This window comes from Diceros bicornis, chromosome 2 (genome assembly GCF_020826845.1).
Source record: "Diceros bicornis minor isolate mBicDic1 chromosome 2, mDicBic1.mat.cur, whole genome shotgun sequence".
NCBI classification, from domain to species: domain Eukaryota; kingdom Metazoa; phylum Chordata; class Mammalia; order Perissodactyla; family Rhinocerotidae; genus Diceros; species Diceros bicornis.
Window position 1 is genome coordinate 71,304,340 of NC_080741.1, and position 12,622 is coordinate 71,316,961.

Sequence of the window (12,622 nt, forward strand, 5' to 3'; positions counted from 1 at the left end):
TATTAACCCCTTATCGGATATATGATTTGCAAATATGTTCTCTCATTCAGTCAATTGCCTTTGTGTTTTGTTGATGGTTTCCTTTGCTGTACAAAAGCTTTTTAGTTTAATATAGTCCTGTTTGTTTATTTTTGCTTTTGTTGCCCGTACCTGAGGAGACATACCTGAAAAAAAAATGTTGCAAATAGCAATGTCAAAGAGCTTACTGCCTGTTATTTTTTCTAGGAGTTTTATGGTTTCAAGTCTTTAATCATTCATGTCTTTAATCCATTTTGAGTTTATTTTTGTGTATGGTGTATGATAGTGGTCCAGTTTCGTTCTTTTGCATATAGCTCTCCAGTTTTCCAAGTGCCATTTATTGAAGAGACTACCTTTTTTCCCGTTGTATATTCTTGCCCTCTTTGTTGAAGATTAATTGACCCGTATATGTGTGGATTTATTTCTGGGCTCTCTATTCCACTCCATTGATCTGTGTGTCTGTTTTTGCCAGTACCATACTGTTTTGATTACTACAGCTTTGTAGTATAGTTTGAAATCAGCATGATAACTCTAGCCGCCTTCTTTCTCAAGATTGCTTTCAGGGTCTCTTGTGGTTTCATTTAAATTTTAGGAATAATTTGTTCTAGTTCTATGAAAAAGGCCATTGGCATTTTGATAGGAATTTCATTAAACCTGTAGATTGCTTTGGGTAGTATGGACATTTTACCAATATTACTTCTTCCAGTCCATGAGCACGGTATGTCTTTCCATTTATTTGTGTCATCTTCAGTTTCTTTCTTCAGCATCTTATAGTTTTCAGAGTATAGGTGTTTTACCTCCTTGGTTAAATTTATCCCTAGGTGCAATTGTAAATGGGATTGTTCTCTTAATTTCTCTTTCTGATATTTTGTTGTTAGTGTGTAGAAATGCAACAGATTTCTGCATATTACTTTTGTGTCCTGCAACTTTACTGAATTCTTTTACTAGTTCTAGTGCTATTTTGTTGGAGTCTTAAGGTTTTCTGTATAGTGCCACGTCATCTGCAGATAGTGAATTTTACTTCTTGTTTTCCAGTTTGGATGCCTTTTATTTCTTTTTCTTGCCTAATTGCTGTGGCTAGGACTTCCAATAAATAAAAATGGTGAAAGTGGCCATCCTTGTCTTCCTCCTGATCTTAAATGAAAGGCTTTCAGCTTTTCACTGTTGAGTATATTAGCTGTGGATTTGTCATATATGGTCTTTATTATGTTGATGTATGTTCCCTCTATACCCAGTTTGTTGAAATGTTTTTTATCATAAATGCATGTTGAGTTTTGTTAATTGCTTTTTCTGTATCTATTGAGATGATCATATGATTTTTTTTTTTTTTTTGGTGAGGAAGATTAGCCCTGAGCTACCATCTATGCCAATCTTCCTCTCTTTGCTGAGGAAGACCAGCTCTGAGCTAACATCTATTGCCAGTCCTCCTCCTTTATTCCCCCAAAGCCCCAGTAGATAGTTGTATGTCATAGTTGCACATCCTTCTAGTTGCTGTACGTGGGACGCGACCTCAGCATGGCTGGAGAAGTGGTGCGTTGGTGTGCGCCCGGGATCCGAACCCGGGCCACCAGTAGTGGAGCGCGCGCGCTTAACCGCTAAGCCATGGGGCTGGCCCTTCCCTGTTGATTTTCAACGCCCAGTGTTTTGGGGGCTCCTCTCTCCTGTGCCAGATCTAAGGGTTGAGGTGCCTGATGTGGAGTTTGAATCCCTCACTCCTCAAGGAAACGTTTAGTACCTTTGAGATCTCTCCTGATTGTGGATTGCTGCAGCTGGGGTGTGGGTTTTTTTTGGTGAGCCCATGACTCTGCCCCTTTTACCTGTTTCGATGCTGTCCTTTTATCATTTGTTGTGGGGGCTCTGTTCATCCTATTTTCAGGTCTGTTTCAGAGGGAATTAGTCTAAACGTAGTTGTAGATTTCTTGTGTCTTTGGGAGGAGATGAGTTTAGGATCTTCCTTTGCTGCTGTCTTGAACTCCCCTCTGTTTGGTCTGTTTTGAAGGACTTAGAAGATTATTTTCCAAAAACCATGTTAATAAGGCAGGGCCATTATATTATATTTTGTAATTAAAGGTAAAATGGTGTCACTTAATTTTTATGGGTAAATCTGGAGTGAAGGCAGGTTCTGAGGGACAAACTCATGCTGTCATAACTTACAAAAGCTGACATAGAAAGTGTAATGATGCTTTATTAATTTACAGTGGGGGACATCAATTGACAGTTCTTATCATAGTGTTTGTAACTTGATCGTTACCTTTCTTCCCCTAGCAGAACCTTTTTTTTTTCAAATGAAATATTACAATGAGCCATCACACATAAAATAGATAAGATTGCCCTGCTTCATTAAAGTGGAGATGGAGGCCTGGGGGCTGTGCTGCTCCACCTGACCTCCCCCTTTGTCCCCGCCTGTTAGCCACGGTGGCTTCTGGGCCCCGAGACACCGCCACGGATCCCTGCAACACATCCCTGTGCAGTCTTGTGTACACATTCCCCCCTCCTAGTGGGTAAGATTGTTGACAAGAATAAAATTTACATTTTTCGGTCGTTTAGTCAGTTAGAATTTGGAATAAATGAAACTGGATCGTCCCGAGGATTATTTCCCGTAAGCCGTGAAAATCTGAGACCTGCATTTCTCTTTAGAAATGAATGAGTTGGGAGTATAGAAGCTGAGCATTTTCTCCTTGAAGTGTGAGGAATCAACACTGATAATCTTGCTTGGACTTCTCTTTTTCTAGAGGCATCCGTCCTGTTTCTTCTGACACATTTAGCTCTGTCAGTTTATCCAAAGACATACTCATCCATGTATCATCAAGTTCAAGTTCCAATAGTGGTTCCAAATCCTGCTCCATGGAATACTCTAGTCCTGCCACTTGCTCTGGAGTGCAACTGCACTGCACTGCACTACATACTGTATTTCCCTCTTAGGGAAAGATTCATTACACAAGTTAGTGTATTGAAGGCTCTGAGAAGTCCTGCATCAAAGATAATTGTTGGATTTTGTTTAATCCAGTAATTTCTTAATTTCTTTGACCCTGAAACCTTGTTTCTCTCATAACTCACATCTTGCAAAACTATAGTGTTTATAAAGATACACTTAGGGAAACATTGAGCCACATTTCTCTTTAGTTACATCCTGGTCCTGGGCTCTGATCACATAAGCATCTTTCAATTTTTTTTTTTTTTGGTGAGGAAGACCAGCCCTGAGCTAACATCTGATGCCAATCCTCCTCTTTTTGCTGAGGAAGATTGGCCCTGGGCTCACATCTGTGCCCATCTTCCTCTACTTTATATGGGACGCCGCCACAGCATGGCTGGACAAACAGTGCATCGTGTGTGCCTGGGATCCGAACCTGCAAACCCCGGGCTGCTGAAGCGGAGCACATGCACTTAACTGCTGCACCACCGGGCTGGCCCCAGAATCTCTGACATTTAAAAAATTTTCCCCACAGCACCCTGACAGGCCACATCCTCAATGTGGATAACAGCCTTTCACTCCTCTAGATTCATATCAGTTGATTCAAAGAATACTTTTCCTTTTGTTGTCCTCAGAATCTGAGGACTCTGAGATGCATTACTCAGTTTCAGTAAATAATGGAAGAAAAATCAGTGTCATTTTCTTGTTTTGGGAGACATTTATCAGGCTTCATATTTTAAAATTCTTGAGAGAAATTGTTGATTTTTGCTGGTGCTTTTCATTGTAAATGCTAGTGCACAGTACAGTTTTCCATTAGAATTTTATAGTCATAAGTTCAGTCGTCTATCCTTGATAAAATAAATGTTTTAGATACTGACTTAATGAATTTTCCCTCACAATGTGCTTGTATAAACTCCTATAAAATGTTTCAGCTCTTGCTACCTACTGTGATTTTATTTAGCCATAATCATATCAATCTTGTAGAGTTCAATGAGCTGTCATTATAAGAAAAGCAATTTTTAGAAAAATATAATCTGTTGAGGGTTTGCAAGTCTTTCTATAGTTAACTCTGGCTTTTAGACTTTATTGATAGAGCATAAAAGAAATAATTTAGCCAGGGAATGGTACTGTTGGTTAATAGAGAAATGTTTGGTTGTTTTCAGTCTATATTTGACGGTACTATTTCTCTCAGTATGGTCTGTGGACCATTTGCCTCAGATTTACCCTGTGGAATCTATATTAAGATTTTAGGTCTCCACTTCAGAACAGAATCAGAATTGGTGGGTTGTGTGCAGAAGTGCCTGAGAATCTGCATTTTAAATAAGCTTTCCAGGTGGTTCTGAGATGCACTAAGTTTGGGTAGCATGGCCTTGTGTGAACTAGTTGTATCCAACTCCTTTGTAAAATCTTTTTTTATTATTTATTAAGGTATAATTGACGTATAACATTATATTAGTTTTAGGTGTACAACATAATGATTCGATATTTGTCTATATTGTAAAATGATCACCACAGTAAGTCTAGTTAACATCCATCACCATACATACTTACAGAATTCTTTTTTCTTGTGATGACAACTGAAGATCTGTTCTTAGCAGCTTTCAAATATGCAATACAGTAATGTGTCACTTGAAATGTGTCGTTAGGCAATTTTGTTGTTGTGCAGACATCATGCATCAGGGTATATGGAAGGGGAACAAAATTTGCCACACCAAAGTGTGTCTCTAATGTGAGGATTATTTTAGACTGATTATTTTTAAGGAACAAAGGACTCAGAGTTTTTCTTTTTACCTCCCCCTTTTGCCTAAGAGAATTCAGATTAAAAAACCTGTCTCAGGAAGCGAGCTATCACCTTAGCATAACATGAACTAGGTGGTGAATAGGGAGGAACCTAGAAAAGCATATTTGTTGAGCTCTTCTCTGTGTTCTTCTATTTTTGGGAGGCCTAAAAAACACTTGTTTTCCAAACACTTGCTCCTGTCTGTGAATATCTGTAAGTTGCCTTCTTTCCCTTTGAAGGCTCTGACTCTCCCCACCCCCAGCATCTTCTTTTGTCTTTAGCTAAGGATGGTATTTAAGGTGAGGGCTTTGGCCATTTTGGCGAGTTACTCGGTTTTCTTGAGTTTCTCCCATGTGTATATGTTATTAAACTTTTGTTTGTTCTTCTCCTGTTAATCTGTCTCATTCCATTTAATTCTTCAACTGGCCAGAAGAAGCTAGAAGGATAGAGGAAAATTGCTTCCTCCTTTACAGGACTTACACAAACCTAGATGGTATAGTCTGTTATACACCTTGGCTATATGGTACTAATCTTATGGGACCACTGTTGTATATGCAGTCCAAATTGACTGAAACGTTGTTATACAGTACATGACTGTATTATTAACTATAGTTACCATGATGTATATTACATCCACATGACTTGTTTATTTTATAACTGGAAGTTTGTACCTTTTGACTCATTTCACCCATTTCACCCATATCCCACCCTCAGCCTCTGGCAACCACCGGTCTGTTCTCTGTATCTATAAGCTTCATTAAAATCTTGTGTTTTTGGATAAATCTATTACTTGCAAGTTCCTATTGATCTTTACTTGAACCTTTGATATTCTCATTTAAAAATGATTGCAATTGTAATGACTATCTTGAATGCATATATATTAAGCACCTAATGGCCGTAGTGTTGAGCCAGGCAATGTACTCAGGTAACCAGGTTATAATCAGATTAAATAGATTGAAACTCACTAAGGGGTTCCTGTTTATAAAATTGTCTCAAGTCATTGATACCCTTAGGTATCTTGAATTCTATTCCATTTTAAGAAATAACGTTTATTAACTGTTTTTTTGGAGGGAGTAGAGGAAAGTCATTTAATAGGGCCTTCTTAGATTTAAAATTGTAACTTAGTGCTTATCAGTGTATTAATTATGTAAATAGATGAAGAGCCAGGTGATGATTTTGCTAAAACACTGCTTGTAATGCCTTACATATTTGTTAATATAATTAATTAAAGTTGAAGAGAACAAAATCCTATTGTAGGGGCTGGCCCGGTGGTGTGGCAGTTAAGTGCATGCCCTCCGCTTCCGTGGCCGGGGGGTCGCGGGTTCAGATCCCGCGTGCGCACAGATGCACCGCTCGTCAAGCCATGCTGTGGTGGCGCTCCATATGAAGTAGAGGAAGATGGGCGTGGATGTTAGCCTAGGGCCAATCTTCCTCGGCAAAAGGAAGATTGGTATCGGATGTTAGCTCAGGGCTAATATTCCTCACCAAAAAATATAAAATAAAATAAAAAAATCCTATTGTATTTTTTGCCGTTGTTTTCAATTGTGTTCTTTGAAGATAATGCCAGAATACGATGTATCTGTCAACTTTCTGAACTCTTTTCTCATTGATGGTAATGAGTTGGATAAAGCTGACCATTCCAGTAGGTCTCCTTTTATTTCATCTAGTGCTTTTGCAAAATGATTGCCTTAATTTGAGGAGGCGATTTTGCCTGTGGATCAGAACTTTTTCTAAAGAAGCTATATGTGATAATATTCTCAAATCCATAGCCTAACCCTCAATAGCATTTGTACTCTTATCATCTAAGATAACTAGTTTTTTAGAGATTTTGCATGAAAACCGTGGGCAAATTTTAGGGAAAGCATGCTTTAAAGAGGTGGAGAATTGATTAAGTCTACGTGAGTGTGTTTCTAAATGAAGTTCTCTTAGCATTTAGTCCACAAGCCTTTTATGTGAGTCCCAAGTCTGTATCTTTAGGCCTGACTTCTTTAAAGAACTGAGTCCTAAATTTCTCACTTTTGTCTACCACCTAGACCCTTCTACCTGATTGTTCCACCAGCACCTCAGCTGCAACATGTTGAACACTGTCAACTTTATTTGCAAATTTGATCCTTCCACTTTTTTATCTTAATGGTTCTATTCTCCCGGTCACCCTGATATTGAATCAGAAGGTAATTTACTGTCTTATATGAAAAGCATTTGATAATTCACAATAATCCTCAGTGATCTCTTTTTTTCCCTTTTTCAGTTCTATTCACAAAAGGAAGCCATTGCCCAAAACTGTATATAACTTGCTCTCAGATCGTGATTTAAAGAAAAAGCTAAAACAGCATGGATTATCTATTCAAGGAAATAAACAACAACTCATTAAAAGACACCAAGAATTTGTACACATGTACAATGCCCAGTGTGATGCTTTGCATCCTAAATCAGGTAAAGTAATAAAAACAGTGAGTTATGCTTGTCCTCTGGATAAAGCAACTTTGTGTAGGTCAGGAATTATAAACCATAGAAAAAAATTTTAGTAAGTATTATTTTTGGTAATAGGTAAGACATGCGAATATGTTCCTTCAGAAGGTACCTAGACTATACGATGATAAGGCAGCCTTTCTCTCAGCTGGTCTCTGTCCTCATTCCCTTCTTAGAGGCAGCCACTGTGGCCAGTTTCTTATGTATATTTCCAGAGATAGTGTGGGATGAAGAGTTCTTCTCGAGAGCGTGGGTCATAATCCTAGTTTTGTAGCTTCATGACTGGGTGACTTTGGGAAAGTTACTTCTTATCTCTGTAATTCAGCTTTCTCATCCATAAACTAAGGGTTATGATACTACCTACTTCATAGTGTTTTTGAGAGCAGTAAATCAGAAAATGCATGTAAAGTGCCTAGCAGGTACCTAAGCAAGTAGTTGCATTCAATAGATGTTACCATATGATTATTATACACAAATATATATCCTTGATCGTTATTGTTTTATAAAAATGTTAGTATTGTATATATGCTATTTAATGGTTTGTCCTTTTCATTTAACCACACATATTTTGGAGTTCTTTCAAGTATTAACATATATAGAGTTGCCTAATTTGTTAAAAATTAAAATGTAATATGCAGACAGAAAAGTACACAAATGATAAGTGTATTATTTGGTAACTTATCACAAAGTAAATTTCAGCAAAGGGAAAATGCCTTTGTAACCACTATTCAGATCACTGCCAGCATCCCATGCATACATGGTGTTAGAAATCAAGATTATGGTCATCACTACCACCTTCATTCTCACAGATGACCATGATCTTGATTTCTAACACCATGTATTCATTTTGCCTATATTTGTTCTGTATATAAATGGAATGATAAATAACATGTATTCTTTTGAGTCTAGCTTCATTTGTATAATGTTATGTTTATAAGATTTGTCCATGTTTTGGTGTACAGTTGTGATTTTTTCATTTTAGTTGCTATAGAGTATTCCACTGTATAAACATATCACACTATTTTTCTATTCAGTGGTTGATGGACACTTAGATTTTTCCACTCTTTGGCTCTTAAGAATAATGCTGCTATGAATAATTTTTTGCATGTCATGTGCACATAGGAATACATATTTTTGGATATTTATACCTAGGAGTGAAATTGTTATGTTATATTTTTGCAGATGTTCAGCCTTCAGGGATAAAGCCAACAACTCAGTACCAATGTACACTCTCATCAGGAGGGCATGAGTATTTCAGTTTTTCCACGTCCTTGACAACATCAGTATTTTCCATTTTGGCCATTCTAGTGGGTCCATGGTGGTATCTCATTATGGTTTTAATTTGCATTTTCCTAATGACTTATAATGTTTAGCACATTTTTATATGCTTATTGGCCATCTGGATATCATCTTTGGTGAAATACCCATTTAAGTCATATGCCCAATTTTTCTATACTGTGGATCTATTTTCTTCTTATTTATTTGTGGGAGTACATGATATTTTCTTGATACAAATCTTGCTGAATGTATGCATATTTACTCTCTTCTTTCATTTCACCTTCTTGATGGTTTCATTTGAGAAGTAGAAGTTCTTAATTTTTATATAATCCAGTTTGTTGCATTTTTCCTTTTGGTTAGTGCTTTTACCTACCACAAGATCTTGAGGATCTTCTCTTATTTTTTTTTTTAAAGCTTTATTGTTTTTTCTTTTACGTTTCAACCTACAATTTATCTGAAATTGATTTTAGCATATGTTGGGAGGTAGGGCAAATTTTTTTTGTTTTTTCCATATGTATAGCCAGTTGGTACAGCACCATGCATTGGAAAATCATTGTTGGGCCAGCCCCGTGGCTTAGTGGTTAAGTGCGCGCACTTCGCTGCTGGCGGCCCGGGTTTGGATCGCGGGCGCGCACCAATGCACCACTTCTCCGGCCATGCTGAGGCCGTGTCCCACATACAGCAACTAGAAGGATGTGCAACTATGACATACAACTATCTACTGGGGCTTTGGGGGGAAAAAAAAATAAATAAAAATTATAATAAAAAAAAATCATTCTTTTCCCACTGATGTCAGTATGTCTTGGTTGAGAATCAGCTAACTGTATATGTGTGGGTCTGGACATTGTTTTGTTCCATTGGGTCATTTATTTATCTTTGTGCCAGTAGTGTACTGTCTTAATTACTTTATGAGTAATTTATGATAAATCTTGCTGTCTGGTAATGTAGTTTTTCCAGCTTTGTTGTTTATCGAGATTGCCTTGGTGTTTGTAGACCCTTTGCATTTCCATATAAATTTTAGAATAAGCTAGTAAATTTCCCTGAAGAAACAAAAATCTGCTTGGATTTTGATTGAGATTACGTTGAATCTATAGATCAATTTGGAGAAAGTTGATACCTGTACAGTATTTGAGTCTTCCAGTCCATGAATTTGTTTTATCCTTTTAATTGTTTTTCATTTCTGTCAGTGATGTTTTACAGTCTTCAGTATGAAGGTCTTTTTTTACAGACTTATTCATAGGTATTTGATGTTTTTGATGCAGTCGTAAGTGGTGTCCTATTCTAAAATGTCAATTTTTATTTATTTATTGCTGGTATATAAAAATACAACTGATTTTTATATATTGTGTTTGTATCCAGTGACTTGTTATCTTCACTTTTTATGTGTGCTTTTTTTTTTTTTTTTTTGGCTGAGGGTGATTCACGCTGAGCTAACATCCGCTGCCAGTCTTCCTCTTTTTGTATGTGGGCTGCCATCACATCATGGTGTAGGTCTGTGCCCGGAATCCGAATCTGAGCTGCCGAAGTGCTGAACTTAATCACTAGGCCACTGGGGCTGGCCCTATGTGTGCATTTTTAAATTGAGATATAATTTACTTAAGATATGCTTTTAAAATGTACAGTTAGATGAGTTTTGACAAATGTATATGTAGTCATTTAGCCATCATTTCATTCAAATTAGAGAACATTTTCTTCACCCTCAAAAGTTCTTCTGCCCCTTGGCATTAGATTCCTTCCTCCTTACCCTAAGGCCCTGGGAAATACTGATCTCTTTTATGTCCTATAGTTTTGCCTCTTCTAAAATGCCAGGTAAATGGAGTTATACAAATGGTACAGCATGTAGTCTTTTGTATCTGGCTTCTTTCACTTGCACAATGCTTTTGAGATTTATCTAGATTGTTGCATTTACCAGTAGTTCATTCATTGTTGTTGCTAAGCAGTGTTCCACTTTATGGCTATACTACAATTTGTGTATCATTCACCTATTAATGGACAACTGGCTTGTCTCCAGTTTTCGGCTATTATGGATAAAGCTGCCGTGAACATGGGCTTACAGATCTTTATGTGTAGCCATATGTTTTCATTTCTCTTGGCTAAATACCCAGGCGTAGAATTGCTAGGTCATGTGATAAGTGTGTGCTTAGAAATATAAGAAACCACCAAACTGTTTTTCAAATGGCTGCACTATTTTACGTTGTATGAGATCCACCTTTTCTGCATCCTTGTCAACACTTAGTATTTTCAGTCTTCTTAATGTTAGCCATTCTGGTGGGTGTGTAGTGGTACCTCATGATGGTTTTAATTTTCATTTTCCTGAGACTAATGTCGTTGAGCATCTTTTCGTACACCTATTTGCTCTTTGCATATTTTCTTTGATAAAGGGTCTGTTGAAATATTTTGTCCATTAACACGCTTTTATTGATTGTAGGAGTTATTTATAGATTATGGATACCAGTTGTTTGTCAAATGTATGTATTGTGAATATTTTATCCTAAACTGTGGCTTGCCTTGTAATTTTCTTAATAGTGTCTTTTTAAAAGCAGAAGTTTTTCACTTTGTTTACATCCAATTTACCATTTTTTTCTTATGGTTCATACGTTTTGTGTTCTACCAAGAAATATTTTCTTATTCTAATATCACAAAGATTTTCTGCTATGTTTTCTTCTAGAAGTTTTATAATTTTAGCTTTTGCATTTAAGTCTGTGATCCATTTCCAGTTAATTTTTCTATATGGTGTGAGGTGAAGGTTAAGGCTCATTTTTAAAAATATTGGATATCTGTTTTTTTTAGTACCATTTGTTAAAAAGATTATTCTTTCTCTATTGAATTACCTTGCCCCCTTTGTCAAAAATCCACTGACCATATAGGTATGTGAATATATCTAGAGTCTATTTTGTTCCATTGGTCTGTATGTCTGTTCTTTTACCAATGCCATACCTTGATTACTGTAGCTTTATTCTAAGTCTTGAAGTCAGGTAGTGTAAGTCCTTCAACTTTGTTCTTTTTCAAAATTGTTTTGGCTATTCTAGGTCCTTTGCATAACCAAATAAATGTGAGACTCATTTTGTTAGTATCTACAAAAAAGTCTTCTGTGGATTTTGATTGAGATTGCATTGAATTTATGGATCAACTTAGAATTGATATCTTAATGATATTGAGTCTTTTAATACCAATGATGTTCTATATTTATTTAGGTCTTCATTAATTTCTCTCAACAGTACTTTCTAGTTTTCTGTGTACATGTCTTCCACATATTTTGTTAAGTGTATCCCTAAGTATTTCATGTTTTTTTCATGCTATTGTAAATGGTGTTTTTTCTTTCAGTTTCTCATTGTTCATTACTATTTTAAAGAATCATTTTGGTATATTGACTTTTGTTTATTTACCTTGTTAACTTTTGAAACTCACTTATTATTTCTACTTGCTTTTCTATAGATTCTGTAGGATTTTTTATGTACATAATCATGCCAGTTTTTTTTTTTTTTCCTCAATCTATATGCCTTTTATTTCTTTTTCTTGCCTTATTGCAGTGGGTAGACCCATGCACTCAATGTTGTCTGGAAGTATAAACAAACATCCTTTCTTTACTTCCAGTTTATAGGCAAAATAGTCAGTCTTTCACCGTTAAGTATGATAGGTATAGGTTTTCATAGATGCCTTTTTTGAGGTTGAGGACGTTGCTTTTAATGTAAGCATTTAAAACTACAACTTTTCCTCTAAGCACTGTTTTACCTACATCCAAAAGCACTGTTTTACCTACATCCAAAGATGTTGATATGTTGTATTTTCTTTTTCTTTTACTTAAAATATTTTCTAATTTTTGTTGTAATTTCTTATTTGACCCATGGGTTGTTCAGAAGTGTTTCAATTTCCAAATATTTAGATATTTCCCAGGTATCTTTTTAATATTTGTTTCTAATTTGATTCAATTGAACCAATTCTGTATGATTTCAGACTTTTTACATTTACTGAGAACTTGTGTTATAACTCAGCAGTAGGTCTTCCTTGGTGAAGGTTCCATAAACACTTGAACATTTTACTTTTTTGTTTAATGATCTATAAAAGTTATGTAAAGTTGCTTGATAGCATATTCAGGTCTGCTACATCCTTACTGATACTATATTGACTGATTGTATCAGTTACTGAGAGGATTATTGAAATCTCCA

The 12,622-nt window shown here is 36.2% G+C and overlaps 1 protein-coding gene across 4 annotated transcripts in view; it reads left to right on the top strand.

Annotated features, from left to right (window-relative positions):
- RAD18 (RAD18 E3 ubiquitin protein ligase) overlaps positions 1 to 12,622 on the top strand; it is a 123,877-nt gene that overhangs the window by 43,371 nt on the left and 67,884 nt on the right. For all 4 annotated transcript variants that reach the window (XM_058563217.1, XM_058563225.1, XM_058563235.1 and 1 more), the window contains exon 7: positions 6,958 to 7,142. In XM_058563217.1, coding sequence (XP_058419200.1) covers positions 6,958 to 7,142 — 185 coding nt within the window. The remainder of the gene's footprint in view (positions 1 to 6,957; positions 7,143 to 12,622) is intronic.